Source organism: Carcharhinus amblyrhynchos, chromosome 7 (assembly GCF_965287045.1).
Source record: "Carcharhinus amblyrhynchos chromosome 7, sCarAmb.v2.hapA, whole genome shotgun sequence".
Lineage (NCBI taxonomy): Eukaryota > Metazoa > Chordata > Chondrichthyes > Carcharhiniformes > Carcharhinidae > Carcharhinus > Carcharhinus amblyrhynchos.
Window position 1 is genome coordinate 28,579,474 of NC_137330.1, and position 23,983 is coordinate 28,603,456.

Below are 23,983 nucleotides of genomic sequence, written 5' to 3' on the forward strand. Positions count from 1 at the left end.
AACTGGAGTATTGTGGTCACCTCAACAAAGGAAGGATGTGATTGAACTGGAGAGGGTGCAGAGGAGATTCACCAGGATGTTGCCTGGGATGGAGCATTTCAACTACGATGAGAGGCGAGATAGGTATGGGTTGTTTTTCTTTAGAAGAGAAGGTCAAGAGGGACCTGACTGAGGTGCTCAAGATTATGAGGGTATGGACAAGGTGGATAGGAAGCAGCTGTTCCCTAATTTGAAGGATCAATAACGAGCGGGCATAATTTTAAGGTGAGAGGCAAGAGGTTTATAGGGGATTTGACGAAATTATTTTTCACCCAGAAAAACAGGAGGTGATAGGAGTCTGGAATGCACTGTCTGAGAGGGTAAGAGAGGTGGGAAACCTCAAACTTTAAAAAGTATGTGAATGAGCACTTGAAATGTCATAACATTCAAGGCAATGGGGCAAGTGGGATTAGTTTAGATATAGCAGAGGTTTGTTGGTCCAGACTCGATGGGCTTGAAGGCCTTTTCTGTACTGTGTGACTTTGACTCTAACACTAACAATATAATGCATCTTCAATATTCTACAGTTGTAGATCTCAATAGGATCAAATCCTCACTTCTTCCTCTTTCTCATCTGCTCCTTGGCAACATTATCTGACATAGGGTCATATTTATAACCACGGTATCAGCTGTAGCACTGTATGTCACTGCTGCCATTTTTCTCCACTGTCTGCCTTTATTGATTGCCTTTATGATATCTATTCCTGGATGGGCTGCCAAATCCTCCAGTTAAACACTGAAATAACTCAGACTGTTGTTTGCAGTCACCAACCTAAAATCAGTCCCCTCAGCATCAATCGCATTTCCTTCCCCCATCATTTGCTGAGGTTGAACCAGATTGGTCACAACCTTGGTGTCCTATTTGACCCACAACTGAATTTCCAACTCCAAATCCTCTCCCATCACAAAACCTACTTTCACTCCAAACTCAGCCCTTGGTGCAGCCTCCTTTCTGTGAAAACTTGCATCAACATGTTTGCCATTTCAGGATTATTCTAATCTTCTCCTATCATGCATCTTTCAAAGATTTGAGGCTGAACTTTACCTTGTTGTTGCCATCTGACCAAATGGCCCCCACACAAAATCCAGATTGTCCAAAACTCTGATGCCCAATTCCTATTTTGCATCAAGTCCCATTTGCACTTCACCAGTTCTCACTGGCTAACAAATTAATCCACCTCCATTAAGATTCTCCTTCAAACCCACCTCTTCACCAATTTGCCTTACCCCATATCTCCTCCTTTGATTCTTTTTTGTCTCAATGACTCTGACATGCCTCGGGACACTTTCATGTTAAATGCAGGTTGACGTAGTGTAGAGTATAAAAACTGGCGTCTGATGTTACAGCTGTATGGAACATTGGTTAGGCCACATTTGGATTACTGCATCCAGTACTGGTCGCCGCACTACCAGAAAGACGTGGAGACTTTGGAGAGAGTGCAGAGAAGGTTTACCAGGATGTTGCCTGGTACGGTGGGTCTTAGCTATGAGGAGAGATTCGGCCCATTAGGTCTGCACTGACTCTTTGCTAAAGCACGCTACTAAAACTCTATCCCCATAACCGCACCTATTTACCCAGCTAATCCCCCAAACCTACAAATCTTGGGACACTAAGGGGCAATTTAGCATGGCCCATCGACCTAACCTGCACATCTTTGAACTGTGGGAAGAAACCGGAGCACTCAGAGGTAAGCCACACGGACAAAGGGAGAATATGCTGACTCTGCACGGTCACTCAAGGCCGGAATTGAACCTGGGTTTCTGGCACTGCAGGGCCACCGTGCCGCCAATTTTCGTGGCCACTTTCAGTATATCAGTGCCTACTGCCTCCATTTTGAGGCAGTTACTCTAAAGGTTTAACATTAGAAGCATGTATGATGCTGATATAATAATGGTGTCGGATCGCATGACTGAGAAATAAGCCAGATCTTGAAGAGGGCAGAAGCTCTTTCTCATTTGGAGTTCCAAATGTCCAAATACTTACTGTGAATAAAAAGTTCCAGTTAAAAAGACCTGAGCAGCGTACCTTTGGGAGACTAGGTGCATATGGTTTTAGTTTAGGCAGGCATCATGATTGGCACAGGCTTGGAGGGCCAAAGGGCCTGTTCCTGTGCTGTACTTTTCTTTCTTTGATGTTAAGATATTGTGTCAGAACAAAGCTTGATTTCACAATTTCTGCATGACATACAGTGCACAAGAGTTATCTACATCTTTAGCATCAAAATTTAATTTCCAAAATATTTAACTTACCACTCTCGTATCTGGGCAGTTCCGGGTAGAGTTTGCTGGTGGGATTCTGTTCTGAATTATGAAGGAAAATAGCCAGTCAAGATTCATCATTGGATATACCAGTTCCAACCATTATAATAATATTTGAGCCTATCTGGTGTAGCATTATTTGTTCGGTTGATGCCACCCTTGCTACCAAAACACATTTATACAGGCTCCACCCTCAGCACCCATGTACAGACATGCCAACACTCACAAACTGATTGAGAGTGTCACAATTTCTCAGCCAAATTTAGTATCACTCATGATCCTGCAAGAGAAATCTGAAATCTCAGGATTTTCCTGCTGCTGCTATTTGTTGTGGGAACTGGCTGATCAGCCATCTGCTTAGAATGAGTAGACCTGTGAGAGCTCAAAGCTTTTTCAATGGGATGTGGATTATGCTGGCGAGGCCAGAATTTATGGCCTCTCTCTAGTTGCCTTTGAGAAGGTAGTGGCAAGCTGTCTTCTTTAACCGCTATAGTCCTGGAGGTATGGGCATATCCACAGTACCGGTAGAGAGGGAGCTCCAGGATTTTGACCCAGAAAGAGGAAGGAATGACGATATATTTCCAAGTCAGTATGGTGTGTGACTTGGAGGGGCACGTCCAGGTGGCGGTGTTCACATGCAAGTTGCTACTCATCTTTTTTGAAAGAGGTTGTATTATACAGGGGAAGAGACGAGACATGGTGATCCGAGGAGCCAGACTGCTTACTGTGCTTTTCACTCTCTCGCTTGGCTTGGACACTACAAAATCACAAGGGACTGGACATGAACTTTTGGCCTAATTTTCAAACTTCCGCATGTTCCCTCCACCCCTCTGACGCCAAGCTTGTTGTCGTTTTTCACTTCCCCATTATTGATGGTCCCTCATTTAGCCACTACAATCCCACCAATCCTTGGCCTAGAGACAGCCACATTCTCCAGAAGCCACTCAAAATACCATCACTTTCACTTATCAGGATTTCTAGAGCTGGTGAGCTGGGGTGTGTCCTATGTCCAGGCAGAGATTAAGAGCCTCCTCTAGGTCATGGGTCTCACCATTCCACAGCCACGATAGACTCTCCAACAAACTATAACGTCACAACCCTGGCCAACCATACCATGCCAACACCACCTTCCAGTAGAAACCGTCAGCACAAGTCTGGTGTCATGTCCTGGAGTAACAGAGTAGCAAACAGAAGTGCACATTGCAGTGGGGCCAGGTGTATTGGGCCCAACACAGCAGCTCCAAACCTGGTCTCCAAACATGAGACACAAAAAACGTAACCAACAACATTTACGTAGCACCTCTAGAATCCCTACAGTGCAGAAGGAGGCCATTCAGCCCATTGAATCTGCATCGACCACAATCCCACCCAGGCCCTCTTCCCATATTTACCCTGTTAATCCCCTGACACTAGGATCAATTTAGCATGGCCAATCAACCTAATCCGTACATCTTTGGACGGTGGGAGGAAACCGGTGCACCCGAAGGAAACCCATGCAGACACAAGGAGAATGTGCAAACTCCACACAGATAATGACCCAAGACTGGAATTGAACCTAGATCCTTAGTGCTGTGAGGCAGCAGTGCTAACCACTGTGCCACCCTTAATCTTAATCTGATCCAGTTCCAGCACTGTTGTAAACTGGTGCAGCTCCACCTTTCCGACAGTGCAATCCCTACTCTTCTGATATGGTTTCACTTCCGTAGCAATGTTGGAAGCTGCAACAAATTGTAACTATGGCTGCCTTTGTTGGACAAATAAGGGTAACAGTGGCTTGCCCACGTAGTCAGCAAACAAAAATGGAGAATTGTTCTCCATAAAGCAAAAGGCTAAGAGGAGATTTAATAGAGGGATTCAGAATCATGAAGCGTTTGATCGAATAAAAAAAGGAGAAGCCTTTTCCAAAGGCAGAAAGGCGAGTAACCAGAGAACACAGATTTATGGGGATTGTTAAAAGAATCAGTTTTTTTTTAAACACAGCAGCTGGGATTCCCTCAAAACAAAACTAAGTGGCAGTGGGGCGAATTTATCCCCACTGCCAGCCTCCCGGTTGCTGACTTACTGGACCCTCCAGGACTGGCCCAGATTATCCCCTACCCCGCCCCAATCACCCCACCCAACTTCCCCCAATGACCAGCCCCAATTGCCTCCCCGATGACCAGCCCTGATCGCCACCTCACTCCCTCTCCCACCGATCGTATTTGCAGAGTGGCAGTGGGTTCCTTCCCCCACCATCGATTGTCCCCCAACAGGCCTCGTCACCCCCTCTCTCCCACCAGTGGTCCCCACACTTCTCTGACCCTGTCCCCTTGGCACTGCCTGGTGCCCAGTGGGCAGGACCAAGGTGCCAGTCTGATACTGCCAAGGGGCACCCTGCCCTGCCCCTGACCTACCGGCGGGGGGGGGGGGGGGGGGGGGGGGGTCTTCAGTGGCCTCTGTCCCCAATAGCGGGATGAGGGCATGTTTCCTATTACGGTGGGGGAGGGCGGGGGGCATTTGTAAACCTTGCTGGTGGGAACCTCCCCCAGCAAGGTGGAAGACATTAGCAGTTCTGAAGACTACTGTCCCGGGGCTCACTAATCATATTGATTTGTGCTGCGGAGCTGATTTCACAGAAAAAACGCTTTGGAGTTTCACGAATCTCGTTAAAGGCCCTATACTAGTGTCTTCTGGCCCATTGTACTACTTGAAGTGGAGAATCCCAGCCAGCATGTTGATTTGATCTGGAATGCACTATTTGAAAGGGTGGTGGAAATAGATTTGATGATAACTTGAAAAGGGAATTGGATATAAACTTGAAGGAGAAAAATTTTACAGGGCTATGGGGAGAAGCATTTAAGAGAATTAATTTGATAGCTTGACTACGAGCTGGCCCAAACTTGAAAGGTTGAATGGCCTCCTTCTGTGCTGCATCATATTCTGTTCAGTTTTTTTACACGTTCTTCTGCTTTATAACATTTCTGTTTTGCCTTTCATTTCCCAATCACTCTTCATTCTTAACTGGCCTCGTCTGCTTAACATCCAATGTTTTGCATTCTTTAACATAAAGCATTTTGAGGTATAGTCCCACATTTGGAGTACTGCAGAATTATAAATTAGCATCCTTTGGTAGCAAAATAGAGCAAACTTTATTGTTCATCAAGCATCCTGTATTCTATCTAAACTATCCCCATTTGTGATATTTCAAGATACCACAAATGAAAATAATGATTAAAAGTGATCTTGAAACTGTTAGTTGAAGTATTTACATTTGCTCTGGGACCTGGATTTGAAACCAACCATGGCTGACGATGAAATTTGAATCTGGGATTAAAAGTCTAATGACAACCATAAAACCATTATCGATAGTCATTGAAAACCTATTTGATTTGTTAACTTCCATTAGGGAAGGAAATCAGCTATCCTTATCTGGTCTGGCTACATGCAACCCCAGACCCTCAGCAATGTGATTAACTCTGAAATGGCCTAGCAAACCATTCAGTTAAAGAACAATTCAGGATGAGCAAGAAATGCTGGCTGATTCTGCCAGCAATGGCCAGATCCCTGACCCAATAATTTAAAAGAATTAACTGGGGGGGAGCAGATACATTGTGGTACACAAATTGTTGTAAGTTGTTGCTTAGCTGCAAAGCACTTGCATATTGCTGAAAAGAGAGATGCATTGCACTCATCAGAAATGCTCAAATGCCAAATTTCAAACAAGTACAACAACTTGAACGACAGGAAAAAAAGGTGCCAATTGATTGGCAAATCAAATCAGATTGGAAATGGCGTTGCCATAGAGAAAGCAATGGGTAACCTTTGGCTCGCTAGACTTTGGGGAACATATTCATTTTGGTTGCAGAGAATGGGTGCCTGCTAACAAACGTATGTCACTTCTAACAAGTGTAAATGAGCCATGTTATAAGCTGAACTGATAATCTTAAACTGGTTGGGAGTGCAGCTATTACTACACTCACAATTTTTCAACAAATGCTCCACATGATGAAATCATATGCAACAGTAAATGATTTGTTTTGGTATTGCAAACTCAGGCAGGTAGAGTACGATCTGCATCTGACATCACACCCAGTCATTTTGCAAGCTTGACACAGAAATAGAGCACTTCAAAGCAAACATGAGCTCTCCTGATCAGATCATGGCTTGCTGTGTGAGTGGTATTTTGTATATTATATTTTAGATATTATACACAGAGTACAGACTGTACTCTGCCTATTTTGAACTAGCTGCCACCAGTCCAAAATAGGTAGGGTACAGACTGTACTCAACCAGCCCACATTTACAAAACCAAAAACAAAATGTGTACTGTTAGAAATGATTCCATGATTGGGCAGCAACAATCCTGGGTGTGCTGATAGCTACACTAATAGAAAGTTTAAGATAAACAGTTAAGCTCATTACATAGTTTATTCATTCTTGCTAGAAGCAACATCCATTCATAAGCAGGAACCTATCCAATACCAGAAAAAGCAATATGCTCAAGCCTTGCATCCCTTAAAAAAAATTCCTGGGAGGCTTGTTGTTTTCCATTTGCAATTAACTAGCGACCTTTTCTCCTGTAGTATAAAATTGCTGTGATCATTTCCAAATTGGCATTCCTGCATTTGTCCTGAATAGTGCAAGATGAAAAGCTTCCACAACACATCTCACTTTTCAGCAGTATTGTAATAACATCACCCGAGATAGAATAATCCATTATTTATTCGTATGTTTGTATTAACTTAAGTTCCATCATCATATTTTGAATAACTCAATTAGAGGTGATAATTGTTACATATTAAACATGCTCATGCGGGTTAAGTTTCATCCTTTCAGAACAGAATTATTTCAGCCAATATTGACTATGTTGGGAGCTCCAATCATTTTCATATCTACATCTCTGTAGAAACTTATCACCTCAAAACAAGTTGAAGCATTTAACACAAAATTCCTTTTTAAATGTAATGACTGCTGTTGCAGAGGCAAAAGCAGCAATTTGGTGCTGTGGCCCACAAAATCATAAAATTAAAGAGCAGGTCATCAGTTTTTCAGTGATATTGACTGAAGCAGGAATGTTGCCAGGACTTCGGAACACCCTGTACTACTTCAAGTTTTGAGATAAAAATCATCAATACTCCCAGAGTTAAGTCAGATAGGACCTCAGTTTAACATCTCAACTACAGGACTGCATTTGCCACAATGCAGCATCACACTGGGGAGCGTCGGTTATGATTTGAACTCAAATAATGGTCTATATGGAAACACGTATGACTGGGATCAAACACACACAAAAGGCAAGTCCAAATACAACACATTATAATGATACTATTAGAGATACCTCCGAATCCTCCATTCATACATTGCAGTGTAGGCTGTGGTCTGGTTGGAGATCTTTGTGATTCTTTGGTCTGCAGAATTGAAGAAAACAATAGGTTTAATCAGAACATACATTGTAATTTCACTTCTTCAGTAATTGTGGAGCCCAGCATGTGAGGATTAAAGATAGTTATAAATGCTTTATCCCTATCTTCAGCTTCCATTGCCAATTGGATGATCTATCTCAGTCTATTTCTCAAGTCCACAATATCACATACACCAAACTTAGCTAATTCAATTCATTCCATAAAGTAGCAAGAAATGGCTGAGCACATTGAACATAGCGAAGGTTAAGAGCCCCAACTACAGTAGTATACAGGAACAATGTTATGATCCAGTTATGGAATGTCAATATTTAAAAAGATATCCAAGAACCCTGTTTTAACGAACAGAACTACACTACAAACGTTTGCATTTTAAAAAAAAATAAACTTTATTCAATATAAAAGAATTAAACAAAGCAAGCATATTCAACTTAACAATATGATTTGCAACTATATTCATTATATACTCAGGTTTACTTCCTATTCCACCAGCCCGCATCCCCCCCCCTCCTCCTTCACCACACCCCCCAGCCCTGGGATTTCAGTCCCAGGCCTGCTAATATTATTTAAAGTATATTTAAATTAGAATTTGCATACATTATGTTGCTCTGCGTCGATTTTTGGCACAGAGCTGATGGCGCCAGAAATCTGGCCTTGCGAAATGGTCTCCACTTGTGTCTTCCAGCCCGCTGCAATACAAAAGCAGCTCAGCAAGCTGGGAGAATCCTCCCCCTTCCAAACCATATCTCTTCTATTCTGACTCTTTTCAAAAAACATAGGTAACCTTTTGAACTGCCTTTTTGTCAAGATGTTCTGGCACAATCACTAAGGATCAGTATTTTAATTACCTTACCTTCACAACAATTATCTTCCCAGAATTAAACATTACCTCTGAATTATTAACATGAGCCATGAACTAGATATTCACAATGACAACAGGCCAGTTAGACTTTTGAGCCTGTTTGACCAGTGAGATCATGGTTGATCTATACGTTAACTCTAGAACCTGTCCTTTTTCCATATCCTTTGACACTTTGGATAACAAAAATCTATCAAGCTTAGATTTAAAATTAATAAATGATTGAGCATCAATTATCATTTGTGGAAGGGAATTCTAAACTTCTGTCGCCTTTTATGTGTAAAGTATTTCCTACGTTCACTCCTGGAACAGATTCTCCTTTAACTCCACTCATTTCCTCCAAATAAAAAGGTATTATTCTGCATATGTGTCCTAGCCATACCTATTTTTTTGTGGGATGTGTGGAACACTTTTTGTTCAGTCCTACTCAGGTCTCCTATCTTTTCTGTTCTTTCTGGTAAATTGATGACTACATTCATACCTTTTCTAACTCTCATTCAGGCTCTAAGTTTTAGACAATGAACTAAAACTAGATAATCGTCTAAACTCCTCAACCAAGGGAAATTGGCTTGTGCTTCAAAACTAGCTGTCAAAGTAGAATATTCCCGGGCATATTCATCCACAAAAATCAAATCTGGCCAATTGCTGTCCCCTCAGCCTTCTGGTATCTCCTGAGCCAGATGGAAGAGGCATATAATTAAAGTTTCTACTTTTGTTTTGATTATTAATCATTTCTTAATTAAAAGTAACAGCATAGTGATGAAAGTTGTCATCAACAATGGCACTTATTCATTAATAACCTCCTCACCAGTGCTCAGTTAGGGCTCTGATCAGATACTATACTGAGGATTGGCATAATGATTGATTCAACCATGAAAGCCGAATTCCACAGGTCAGACATCAAGGCAATATTAGACTGAGTGTGGTACCAGACGGACCACATGAAATTGAGGAAAGGGTGAAAATTGGAAGCAAAGCTGTTGACATTAAGTTTAGAGTGAAAGTTGGAAAAGGTATAAATGTAGTCAATTTACCAGAAAGAACAGGTAAGATAGGAGGCCTGAGTAGGACTGGAACAAACAATGTTCCATGCACCCGACAAAACAGCAGGCATAGCTCGGACACATATACCTTTTATTTGGAAGAAGTGAATGGAGTCAAAGGAGAAACTGTTCCATGTGAGAAGAGGTTCAGCCAGAGGGCAGGCGGTGGTGGTTGAAGGGCTCTGGTTTGCCCTCCATCAAAAGTAGTAGAAATAGCAAGCCCTCAACTTAGTGCAGAGACTTGATGTCCATGGTGCAAAGATGACAATTAGGACAAGTAAACTGGGTAAACTGTTGAACGTTGGGTCAGTTTGGCTTATGTGGCAAAACTGCAGCCTCCCAAACAGAAGTTTGCAGATTCATTCCCCATTTCTGTACTTCAGCATATATTCTAAAGTGGTATTTCAGTGAAATCCTGAGGGAGTTTGCATTGTTGGGATGTCCTAAGAAGTTAAATGAAGGCTTTGCCTGACTATTCAGTTGGACATAAAATAAGTCTTGGCACTTTTGAATGAACAGCATATAAGTTGATGTGGAGACTCAGTGAGACTGGTCCTTCAGCCAACATCATCAAAAAGATGAACTCTTATCTCATTTGATTTTTTAATGGGACTTCAAACAAATTGACTGCCAAGTTTCCCTCAAATAAAGCAACCACAGTTTAAGACTAATCTGTTTCCTTTGCGAAATCCTGAGGACATGCGATGAGCTCTGCACAACTGTAACTACTTCCTTTTCTTATACCTTACTGCTCAACTACTAAAAACAAATTCAAAACATTCTTAAGTATTGGAGTTATTTAATTACTTTTACAACTTTCTTTGAGTTCATTTCTCAAGTATTACTAGGTTTGGAAATATTTCTCTGGACTCTTATCTTGCACGTTAGACAAGTGGCTGCATTGAGCTCAATTATAGTGCTGGAAATATAGACTAGACTTTCACCTTGACTACCTGGACAAAGCACTCAAAGGATGATCGGTTGGCAGATTCAAACACTGCTTTCATAACAATTCAGATCTGCCTTCCATTGAAACTAATAGAATGAAAGTCCAATGGGTTCTGTTAGGAGCATACAATTCAGCTTTTCCTTTCTGCCTTTGGCCCAGGTACTAATAGTGAAAACTGACCTTTTATGGTTTTTTTCATATCACTCTAAACACTTGCATCAGCCTAGATTATGCATTTGGCTTGAACATATGCCCTTCTGATTCAGACAGAGAATAAATACTACCAACTGATCCAAGGCTGATGTGTGAGTTAAGGTAAATGACACAAAGAGAAAGGTTCTTTCAACATACTTTGAGTTAGTTATCCTTAGGATAGCTTAAAGGCAGATAGGCAACATTTTAATTGTTCAGGATTTGGATTAAGTAAAATGATCCTGTTACTTATTGCAACAATTTCTGTTTTAAACATTCTGGCATTTATTGCTCACGTATTAATGAGGAAGCAGTCTAAAATACAGTTCTTAAAATGTCCCCCTTTAAAAAGTTTCCAAGGACAGTTGGACACAATCCAATAAATCCAAGGTACAATGCAGTCAGTTCAAGTGGAATCTTTACTTTGACACCAGTAGAGAAATCGGACTGAAAAATGTGTTTCAGGTTGGCTGAATGAAAAAAAAGACTCCTATTTTGTACGTAACAAAACAGGTCACAAACCTTTGTTTGCAATTTTGCTACTTTTCTCTTATTTCCACGCTGTTCTTCCCTTTGATATTGCTCAGTGAAAGTGTCCAGTATTTCATACAGTTCCTGGGCGACAGATGGAGGCTCGACATCTCCATACAAAATTGAACATGCTCGGATGTCCTGGCAGTAAAACCTATTTTAAGAATATTTTCACAGACAAATATTTTTCAGATACGTAGAATATTCTGCAGTACACACTGTTGCACAAACATGAAATTATTTCATATGACAAAATAATCAAAAATCCAAACAGTACATTATAAACATATTATTACATATAGGGCTAAAAGCCATCTCACATCGACGTTACTTTAGTCAAGGAAGTCTACATTGAATCAAAGAAATGTGCAATATCAAAGGAAGTGGTTCAGCCCAACGCTTGTTCAGCAGTCTTGTGAAAGAACTTCCCACTTTTCACTTATCCTTTTCCCATACATTTTTAAATGTTTCATTTTCAAACATATATACATTTATGCAGAAAGATTTAGAAAAACAAAGAGTGAAATGTGATTTCATACACAGTATGCAGTCATACATTAAGAAAGATGCCCACAATCCTGTTTTGCATTGTAAACTTGAATATTCCGTACGCGCAGAAATAACAAGTCGACTGAGTTACCTGTGAACTGTACAGCATAATGACAAAATAAAAAGACTGAAATGTCTCTGAGGAGTAAAGCTAAAAAAGAGTCAATACACAGGGGAAAATCTCTGCTTTTGCCATAATTCAGGAAATTACACCCAAAATGGGGTGACCCACCAGCAGGACAGATCCACCAGAGGTGGTGGTACCATGCTATGCGGATGGAATGGAGTGTCTCCTTAACATTGGTCACAAATCTACGAAACATCACAGCATCAGCTCAAACATGGTCAAGGATTTCTCCAGCTGATTGCCATCCTACAACCTTCGGCAGTTGATGAATTAGAGTCCTTTCTTATTGACCATCAGGAAGGAAGCACTGAGGGTACCAAGGAATTGAAACATTCTCTTTGTAGGTGACCTCAATGTCCATCCCCAAAGTGATTCAGCAGCAGCACTACTGACAGGGCACTAGAGGGCATAGTCACCAGATTGGGCCTTCTGCAGTGGTAGGATAACCAAGATTACATAAAAACCTACTTCTGACCTCATCCTTGGCAATCTACTCATCATGCAATCATCTGTTCGTTACACTACTGCTAAGAGTGACCACTGAAATGTCCATCTTGACACTCTCCTCCATGCTGTGGGGCACTAGCACCACGCTAAATGAGGTTGATTCAAAACAAATCTCGTAGCTGTAAGCTGGACACCCATGAGGCAGTGTGGGCCGTTCAGAATTGTATGCCACTGCATTCTGTAATTTCATAGTTCAGGATATATTTGTCTCCACAATCATCATCAAGCCAGAGTACCAAATCTGATTCAATAAGGAATTAAAAGCGTGCCACAAACTTTACCAGAAGTATCAAAAAACGAGATGGCAAACTGGTGAAACTACAACTCAGGACTAATTGCATGCTTAACAGGAAAAGCAACATGCAAACCTACGATTAGATTAAAAATCTGCAGTACCAAGATATCTAGTTATGAACAGCGATGGACAACCAAACTAATGGGAGGAGAAGGCCTCATAAACATCTCCATCCTCAAAAATGGCAGGAGCCTGCAGATCAGTATAAATGTCACGGCTGAAGTGTTTTCAACCATCTTTAACCAGATTTTCCAAGTAGAACAATCTCGACCTCTTCCTGATGTTCCCCCTATAATAATGCTAGTTTTCTATAAATCTGATCAATTCCAAACAAAGAAATGGCTGAGCACAATAGATGCAGCAAAGGTCATGGATCTGATTACATCCTGGCTGCAATACGAGGCAAGACAAGCCAAAATTGGCAACTAACTGAGCACGTGCAGGGCTGTCCAGGTACGTACTGTCCTCTAAAAGCAGGACAATTCCAAGCTGGCCATTTACTGGTACACGTGTCTCATCTCAATAATCAGCAAAGTGGCGGCAAGTGTCTGACAGGACTTGCAAGTAACCCTTATTTGTCATCTACTGAGTGATACTCAGTTTGAATTCTGCTAGGGCTACTCAACCGCACATTTCATTGCAGCCTTGGTTCAAACAAAAGAGCTGAATTCTTAGGGTGAGGTGAGAGTGATATCCCTCAACATTATGCAACAATTGACCGTGTAACGTCAAAGAACCTGAAGTAAAATTGAAGTTAATGGGAATCAGAGGGGAAACTCTCCAATGGTTGAAATTATAGCTAGTAAACAGGAGGAAGGTTGCAATTGTTGGAGGTCAATCATCGGAGCTCCAGGACATTGTTGCAGGAATTCCTCAGTGCCACATCCTATGGCACAAACACACTCAACTGCTTTATCAATGACCATCCTTCTGTCATAAGATTTGAAGTGGGGATGTTCACCATTGTTCTGTGTCAGTGTTCTGTACCATTTGCAACTCCTAAGCTAATAATACATGCCTTAAGACCTGACAGCAATCAAGCTTGGCCTCTTAAACGGTAAGTATTCATGCCACATAACTGCCAACAAGAGGGATTCTAAGTGCAACCCTGTGATGGTGGCACAGTGGTTAGCACTGCTGCTTCACAGCACCAGGGACCCAGATTCAATTCTGACTTTGGGTCACTGCCTGTGTGGAGTTTGCACATTCTCCCATTTCAGCATGGGTTTCCTCCACGCACTCTAGTTTCCTCCCATAATCCAAAGATGTGCAGATTATGTTGATTTGCTAAATTGTTCCTTAGCATCAGGGGGCTAGCAGGGTAATTACAGGGGATTATGGGGATAGGCCCAGGTGGGACTGTTGTCGGTGCAGGCTTGATAGGATGAATGGCCTCCTTCTGCTCTATAGGGAATTCTATGATTCTAAGACATTCCAAACCAACCTTTCACTGAACCCCCAGAATCAACATCCTCAACATGCCAAGACTAGCCACATAAATACTCTGGCTAGGAGAGCAGGTTAGGAGCTAAGAGTAACTCATCCCGATTTCTCAAAACTTGTCGACCATCTACAGTATACAAGTCAGGAGTATGATGGGATCTTCTCCCCTTGTCTGGATGTGTACAGCTCCAAAAAGACTCAGGAAGCTCAACGCCATCCCGGATAAAGAAACATACTTGACTGGCACCCCACTGATCATTTTAAGCATTCACTCTCTTAACCACAGGTGTAGCGTGGGCCACCATCAAGATGCCCAGCAATTCACCATGGCTACTTCATCAGCACCTCCTTATCCTGCAACCTGTCTCACCTAAAAGGACATCAGCCTGACTTGGAAATATAATGTGATTCCTTCAGAGCTGTATTAAAGTCCTGGAACTCTATACTGTGAGAGTATCTTAACCAAACAGACTACTGTGATTCAAGAAGGTGGTTCACCATCACTTTCTCAAGGGCAACCAAACATGAGCAATAAATGCTGGCCTTGCCAGTGATGCCCACATCCCTAAAGAAATGAAAAAAAAGGTAGTTCCTGCAGTTATTTTAAAAATGCATCTGAAATTGGTTAATCACCAAAAAGATAAACATTTTTAATAAGAGCATCTAGTTCTCTAACTGAAAGTAACCTCATCTAAATCAGTGAAAAAAGACATACTGAACCATTTAGTCCAATGATGAGCATCCTAGACTTGTGATTGTTCCACATGAGTGGCCCTCCATCTCAGTTGGCTGCAAGATTGAAATCAGGTTTCTTCACTAACCTTGGCCCCATGAATAGGATTAAATATATTTTATACATGCCAAATATTTCACAATGAGTTAAAGAAAATGCTTAATAATTCAATTTAATAGAATTTTCACAGCTTCAAATGGTAAAAGTAAAATAAGTAAAGACTGTATGATTAGGTACAGATGATTAGGCATGGTGCTCTCAGTCAACATTGTGTGCAATTAGCATGCACCTCACTTCATGCTCCCTTGCTTTACATGCGTATCACTTCAGTTACATCAGTAGGAAAAAAAAACTACGCAGGCAAAATGTGGCAACCCTGCACATGGACAGTCAACAAAATGTCTCATGGATCGCACTTAGAACTATGATGGGCCACATGTGGCCCGAGTCCCCAGGTTGTCCACCATTGATTTAGCTATTCGACTGGTGTATACAATCAGTTCCTTAGCATATTAAATATTTTGATAGAAATAAACATTTAAAAAGTATCCACAGGGCCTGTCCCCTATGAAAATGAGCACAATTTGAAGAACCATGTAGAATCAAGGCAATCAGCAGTATCATGCAATTTCGAGCTGAGGACTTGGCCAGTTGTGTGGATCGTGTCTGATCCAGGCAAATTAAATGTTGCGTGAATAAAAGATTGTGAGCACACCATGTAAATGGTTTTGGGAAAAACTCGTTCGGGCTTAAACTTCTTCTATATTTTGCACTAATTCTGCTTGAATTAAACAAACGTAACTAGAGGCAACAAGAGGAAGCTTGACTGCATTATGATTCATGGGGTCATGAATGGTAGGTTTTGAAACTTTATTACACAAGGATATTCAGTTATGCTATTAGATATTAATGTTAAGGACCAGATCAGAAACTCCAAGATATCTTATGAAGTTAAGCTAGACGCTAACATTTGCATTTGATTTTGGCATTAGGGTGAACATAAGGTGTTTCACTCCAGGTTTGATTCAAGTGACCCACTAGGAAGCTCTTATCAAAACAAACTTTATTTAAGAACACAATTAGAATAACAAAAAGATTTAGCATAACTCTTATCAATTAAAATACTCCATCAGGACAAAATAATATTCTTAACAGTTAGCTATCTCTATTGTTCCAATTTAGCAGTATCTCCCATTGCAGTAACTTCCAGAGAAAGCTCCACCCAAAACAGTAAAATCTCAGAAGAGAGAGCTCATTTCTTAGCAGATTAGTTTCCACTTTAGACAGAGTCAGAGAAAGCAACCTCTAAGAGAACGTAAGAACATAAGAAATAGGAGCAGGAGTAGGCCATCTAGCCCTTCGAGCCTGCCCCGCCATTCAATAAGATCATGGCTGATCTGTCGTGGCTCAGTTCCACATTCCCGCCCTCTCCCCATAACCCTTAATCCCCTCTCTCATCAAAAACCCATCAACCCGCTTCTTAAAAATATTTAGCGAGGTAGCCTCCACCACTTCAACGGGCAGAGAATTCCAGAGATTCACCACCTTTTGAGTGAAGAAGTTCCTCCTCAACTCCGTTCTAAACCGCCACCCCTTTATCTTGAGGCTGTGCCCTCTAGTCCTATTATCCTTTCTGAGCGGGAAGAGTCTCTCCACCTCTATCCTATCCATCCCATTCATCATCTTATACGTCTCAATGAGATCTCCCCTCATTCTTCTAAACTCTAACGAGTACAAGCCGAGTTTATTCAGCCTCTCCTCATAGCTCAACCCCTCAACTCCAGCATCAACCTAGTAAACCTCCTCTGCACTCCCTCCAAGGCCAAAATATCCTTGCGTAAGTACGGCGCCCAAAACTGCACACAGTACCCCAGCTGCAGCCTCACCAATGCCCTATACAGCCGCAGCAAGACCACCCTACTTTTATATTCAATCCCCCTCGCTATGAAGGCCAGCATCCCATTCGCCTTCCTGACCACCTGCTGCACCTGCAAGCTGGGTTTTTGCGACTCATGCACAAGGACCCCAAGGTCCCTCTGCACCGTCGCCTGCTGCAGTTTTTCGCCACGTAAGTAATAGTCCTTTCTACCATTATTCCTACCAAAGTGGACCACCTCGCACTTGCCAACATTAAATTCCATTTGCCATTTCCTGGCCCATTCGCCCAGCCTATCTAGATCCTTCTGTAGACTCTCCACACCCTCCGCACAGTTTGCCTTTAGCCTAGCTGTACCCATTCATATGGCCTTGTCTGTCAATCAACCTAATCAAACACTACTCTGCAATATCCTGGGGAAAACACAAAACAACAAAATGCTGCATTAGTTTAGTTATGTTGCTGCAGTAACAAACAATGCTTCTGAATCCAGACAAAATAACTCTGATAAAATGGAAGGGACTAGTAAACACATTCAGCACAGAAACATGACAAAATACATCTGTTAAAGGTATAATAACATCACAATAGGATATAGTTGATGCAACAGAAAAGTGAACTTGTGGCCTTTCAAAACACATTTCAAACTGGATCTTTAAAATCAGTCCTCTATTTTGCAAGCCTGTATTCTAGGTTTCTTTGTTAACATCAACAATGCTGACAAATATTCAGGTGCCAAGTCAAATTTTAATTCAATATAAACATATTGTTCTGTTGATTAGTATTGTAAAATTGATTACAATTAAGAACAAACGCAAAATAAAGGTTTTACCTGTAGATAGACAGTGTCAGATAACAATATTCAAAACATAAAGAATATACAAGCTATATCACAAGAACATACAAAGGCAGCACGGTGGCACTGCTGCCTCACAATGCCAGGAACCCGGGTTAAATTCCAGTGTTGGGTGACTGTGTGGCATTTCCATGTGGGTTTCCTCTGGGTTCTTTGGTTTCCTCCCACAGTTCAAAGACCTGCAGATTAGGTGGATTGGCAATGCCAAATTGCTCCATAATGTCTTGAGATGTGTACATCAGAATAATTAGCCATGGTAGATGTGTGAGGTTACGGCGGTAGACCAGGGGAGACGGCTTGGGTAAGATACTCTTTCAGAGAGTCAGAGCAGACTCAATGGACTGAATGGCCTCCTTCTGCACTATGATTCTTTGAAGATATATTAACAGTTAACTTGTGGATTTTACACTTAGGACAGCCAAACTTTAACTGTAATATGCTTTAGTCACCACTTGGTGTCTCTCTTATATCTCCTTCTGGAACTGCTTACTCATCATGTGATAAGTTGCAAGGTCAGAACCTGCACTCCATGACTCTGTGGTACAGCATGCCAACATAAATGTGTCATTGGATTTTTGTACAATATGTTGTACATAATTAATACAATACTTTGAACAAAGAGCAATTTCTTTGGACAAACTGAAACTTACTTGCGATTGGTCTCTTTTCTTTCAATCAAGCAAGATCCTTCTAATGATATTCCAGCAAACAAGCCACGTGATTTGCAGTAGGTGTACACTGCAGCTGAACTTCTGACAGCAACATCTCCCTCCAAGTTTCTGGAAAACAATGCACATTTTACAAGACGTTTATAAACCACACAATAAAGACAATTGAAAATTGCAAAGGAAAGGTACTATTTCACTGTGTTCAGTCATAATGGCATCAGCCTTGGCTCACTATTGCTTCTAAGTCAACCTATTCCAAATTCCACTCAGACATTCGAGCTTATTATCAGTACAATATTGCTGGGTTGTTAGGAGTACTATCTTTTAGAGGTTGTTGAACTGAGACCAACTGCCCTCTCGTGCAGATATAAAAGATTCCATGGCACCAGGTCAAACATGACTAAAACAGATGATATGATCGTTATCATGTTGCTTTGAGAACTCTTGCAGTGTAAAATTTAGCTATTATGTTTCTTGACATGACACTCCAAGGATATGTGGATTAGGTTGACTGGCCATGCTAAATTGTCCCTTATTGTCAGGGGGATTAGCAAGGTAAATATGCGGAGTTACAGGGATACAGCCTGGGTGGGATTGTTGTTGTTGCAGGCTCAATGGACCAAATGGCCTACTTTTGTAAGGATTCTATGAATAGTGATTACGTTTCAAAAGTAACTTATGACTATGTAGCACTTCGATACACTGAGGTCTTGAAAATCACGAAACAAATGCAAGTTCATTACAAAATGAAACAATTTTACAGGATAAATAATTATGGGTTATATGTACTTTTTCCCTTTAATAGGATTGAAGTAATGATAACGTCGCATAAGAACTTCATGAATTTTGTAAGCATGGTAGATCACTGCACTGATTTAATGTAATGGTAATGATACTGTGCTAAGCATATACTTTTTGTTAAGGAACACTGATTTAAGATTCAGTGTTTTTTTTTACAGGCAGTTAATGCGTCTGGCAACACATGCAATTCAGATACTGGAAAGCAGGATGATTACTCATTTTAGCCATGTAGTGTACATTTAGAAGAGGGTTAAATGGACTATTGTTTATGAATTGAAAGGTTCCCTGGTTTTTTTTGATCAAAAGAATGGAAGGTGAATTAGGAATAAGAACATAAGAACATAAGAAATAGGAGCAGGAGTAGGCCATCTAGCCCTTCGAGCCTGCCCCGCCATTCAATAAGATCATGGCTGATCTGTCGTGGCTCAGTTCCACTTTCCCGCCCTCTCCCCATAACCCTTAATCCCCTCTCTTATCAAGAACCCATCAACCTGCTTCTTAAAAATATTTAGCGAGGCAGCCTCCACCACTTCAACGGGCAGAGAATTCCAGAGATTCACCACCCTTTGAGTGAAGAAGTTTCTCCTCAACTCCGTTCTAAACCGCCTCCCCTTTATCTTGAGGCTGTGCCCCCTAGTCCTACTGTCTTTTTTGAGCGGGAAGAGTCTCTCCACCTCTATCCTATCCATCCCATTCATCATCTTATACGTCTCAATGAGATCTCCCCTCATTCTTCTAAACTCTAACGAGTACAAGCCTAGTTTATTCAGCCTCTCCTCATAGCTCAATCCCCTCAACTCCGGTATCAGCCTAGTAAACCTCCTCTGCACTCCCTCCAGGGCCAAAATATCCTTGCGCAGGTGCGGCGCCCAAAACTGCACACAGTACTCCAGCTGCGGCCTCACCAATGCCCTATACAGCTGCAGCAAGACCTCCCTACTTTTATATTCAATCCCCCTCGCTATGAAGGCCAGCATCCCATTCGCCTTCCTGACCACCTGCTGCACCTGCAAGCTGGGTTTTTGCGACTCATGCACAAGGACCCCGAGGTCCCTCTGCACCGTCGCCTGCTGCAGTTTTTCGCCCCGTAAGTAATAGTCCTTCCTACCATTCTTCCTACCAAAGTGGACCACCTCACACTTGCCAACATTAAATTCCATTTGCCATTTCCTGGCCCATTCGCCCAGCCTATCTAGATCCTTCTGCAGACTTTCCACACCCTCCGCACAATATGCCTTTCCCCCAATCTTGGTGTCATCAGCAAATTTCGACACCCTGCACTCGGTTCCCTCCTCCAGATCATCTATATAAATGGTAAATAGCTGAGGCCCCAGCACCGACCCCTGGGGCACCCCACTAGTCACCAACCGCCAATCCGAATAGCACCCATTGACCCCCACTCTCTGCCTCCTATTTGACAACCAATCCTCTATCCACGCTAACACCCTACCCCCAACTCCATGTCCCCTGACCTTCTGCAATAACCTCTTGTGAGGTACCTTGTCAAACGCCTTCTGAAAATCCAGAAAGACCACATCCACCGGCTCTCCTCTATCCACTGCCCTAGACACATCCTCATAGAACTCCAGTAAATTTGTCAGACACGACTTCCCTTTAATGAAACCGTGTTGCGTCTGCCCTATCAAGCAATTCCCTTCAAGATGCCTCGCAATTTCCTCCTTAATGACGGATTCCAACATTTTACCTACCACAGACGTTAAACTAACCGGCCTATAATTCCCCGCCTTTTGCCTGGCACCCTTCTTAAACAACGGCGTAACATTAGCCGTTTTCCAATCTTCTGGCACTTCCCCGGAATCCAGCGACGTCTGGAAAATAACCACCAAGGCATCCACTATAACCTCCGCCATTTCTTTCAGAACCCTCGGATGCATTCCATCCGGTCCTGGGGACTTGTCCACAATCAGCCCCTCCAGTCTGTCGAGCACCACCTCTCTAGTAACAGTAATGTCATTAAGACCCTCCAGTCCTACCACCTTTCCATCGCTAACACCCGGCAAATTATTCACGTCCTCCTCCGTGAAGACAGAAACAAAAAAGTTATTCAATACCTTAGCCATATCCCCATCCCCTACCACTAGCTCCCCTTTCTCATCCTCTAAAGGACCAACGTTCACCCTAGCCAGCCTCTTCCTTTTTATATATTTATAAAAACTCTTGCTATCCTTTTTTATATTAAGCGCTAGCCCAGCTTCATAGCTTCTCCTACCCTCCTTTATCAACTTCTTTGTCAATCTTTGTTGACATTTAAACCTTTCCCAATCCTCTTCTCGCCCACTGCTCTTAGCTACTCTAAATTCCTCCGCTTTTAATTTAACACTTTCCTTCACCTCCTTTGTTATCCACGGCTTATTACCTCTCCTCCTACTGTCCTTTTTGACCATCGGAATAAATTTCTGCTGAGCACCAAGAAAGATCTCCTTAAAGATCCTCCACTGCTCCTCAGCAGACCTACCTTCCAACGCGCTCCCCCAGTCCACATTCGCCAATTCTTCTCTCATCCTACCATACTCCCCTCTATTCAAACAAAGGACGCGTGTCCGGGAACCCACTTTCTCCTCCTCCATCTGCAACAGAAACTCCACCATGCAATGATCACTCTCTCCAAGAGGATCCTTCACCGCAAGGTCCCTAATTCTACCCGCCTCATTACATAGCACCAGATCCAAGATAGCTCGCTCCCTCGTCGGCTCCAACACACACTGTTCAAGGAAATTATCCCGATTACAGGGTCATATAATCATGCGATTGATGGGAGGAGCTAGTTTTGTAGCAGGGAAGCAGCTTTGTGTTCAGTTGCTGGCTGGAGCTGTTTAAAGACAGAAGTTTGCTCTCTCTCTCTCGCTGAAAACTTCAAGACTTTTTTTGCTAATTTATAGCAAGTATGCCTGGGTTTGCTAACTGTATTTAAAGTGGATTTTAAGTCTGTAGGAAGAACGTTACCTATTTGGAACTGAAATGGTGACGTTAGAAATCAGAGTTGTTTCTTTTCACGTTTAAAGATTGTTCAACAGTTAAGAGTTAAACTGTTTCATTTTGTTAGTTATGAATAAAGCTTCTTTTGATAAAAGATCCCTAATTTGTCAGTGAAATTATCCTTTCCTCACATTTATGCCAGAACAAAAACATTTTTGCAGTCAGTTCTGGCTTCATAACATATCTTGGGGTTCTGGTGTAGGGCGCTAACACTATAAATTGATATACTTTCAATGCTATCATTTATGACTACATTACCACTATCAAACTGCTCATTTGACATCACCTCATGGATCAATAAGAACTTTCATCAACTAAAGATAACCAAGATGAAAGTTATCCTTTGCAGTTTCTGCCAAAAAAGGTGTATGGCAATCCTTTTTTTCTGCTTGAACTGAACCAGACACTGCAAAATCATGATGCTCTGGACATCAGAGTTGTGATTCAAACCCTATGTTGCAGCTCCCACCATGCCTAATTCCACCTGGGAAACACTAAGGCTCCTTAGTCAGCAGCTTTTCAAACCCACAACTGCTACCATCTAGGAGAAAAGTTTATTTATTAGTGTCACAAGAAGGCTTACATTAACACTGCAATGCAGTTACTGTGAAAATCCCCTACAAGGGTAGCAGGTACCTGGGAATACCTGGAATTTCCCTTCCAAGTCACTCACCATCCTGACTTGGAAATATATCGCTGTTATTTCACTATCGCTGAGTCAAAGCTCTGGAACACCCTCCCTAACAGCACTGTGGGGGTACCCACAGTACATGGACTTCAAAGGTTCAGGATGACTCACCCCCACCTTTTCAAGGGCAATTAGGGATGGGCATTGGTTTAGCCAGTGACGCCCACATCCCATAAATGAATTAAAATGAAACTCTTCCATCCAAGACAGGCTTTCATCACTTCTACCTTCCTTGAAAGCTCTCCTGTTTTCTACCCCTTATACACAGCAAGTTGTCCAAAGCATTACCAACTGCACATCCAACAAGCTTTGCTCCCATATTACCACTGGACTCGAGAACTTCCATTTGCTTCTCAAACTCCAGAATACTTAAAATCCTTATTCACATCGCTGCAGCTTTGCTTTTGTTTAAGAAACCTTCTCCAATCCCATTTGCAACAAGCTTCCTTATTGTCTTGAATCTGAAATTCTTGACATCTCCAACATTTTAACTCAGTGATTGAACCATGTTAGTTTTGTATTTTCTCTCTCTCTCCTTCAGGCGTCTCTTGGAAACCTCTGTTTGACGATGCTTGTATTCATTCCACTGAGTTTACTCCTAGCTGAAGCCACTATGAAGTGATTTTGGTTCTCTGCTAAAATCACGAGGAAGATGCAAGTTGGCATGCAATTAGCTTTAATCAAAAGTAAAGGTGAAAAGTCACAAACTTGCATTGAAAGCAATGTTGCAGCAGACAATGCAATGAAAATTTTCCCCATACATTCGAGACAATATAATTCTTGGACTTTTGTTCCTTCAAAATTAAGCATAGTGAAGGTTTTCCATGTATGCCTTACTGAATACAATGCTGTACACAATCGATGGATTTTAAAAATCCTGAGGAACCGTGAAAATGTCTCTGTAAGTCAGTTGAGTATAGGGATCAAAGTATAACTTCTCCAGTCCCGCTGCAGTTAATGGAGATTTGGCTGAGTGCCAAATGTTCCATCCTCCTTGCGGGAGCAGCAGGGCGTGAATGGCTGGAAAATTCCAACCCATACATTTAACGAATGGAAAAGCAAATCACTTCCTTTGAAGTTGCATGGATGCTGAAAAATAGAATGTCTCTAGCTACCCAAGCCAAGATATGGATCTTTACCACTTTGGGCACAAACTATACCTGGGTAGAGCG

General features: G+C 41.9%; 1 protein-coding gene across 2 annotated transcripts in view; it reads right to left on the reverse strand.

The window, feature by feature from the left end:
• Window positions 1–23,983, reverse strand: part of sh3yl1 (SH3 and SYLF domain containing 1) — a 154,727-nt gene that overhangs the window by 44,407 nt on the left and 86,337 nt on the right. For both annotated transcript variants that reach the window (XM_080192065.1, XM_080192064.1), the window contains exons 6-9: window positions 18,308–18,436; window positions 11,263–11,425; window positions 7,616–7,685; window positions 2,290–2,340 (exon numbers count right to left, since the gene is read on the reverse strand). In XM_080192065.1, coding sequence (XP_080048191.1) covers window positions 2,290–2,340; window positions 7,616–7,685; window positions 11,263–11,425; window positions 18,308–18,436 — 413 coding nt within the window. The remainder of the gene's footprint in view (window positions 1–2,289; window positions 2,341–7,615; window positions 7,686–11,262; window positions 11,426–18,307; window positions 18,437–23,983) is intronic.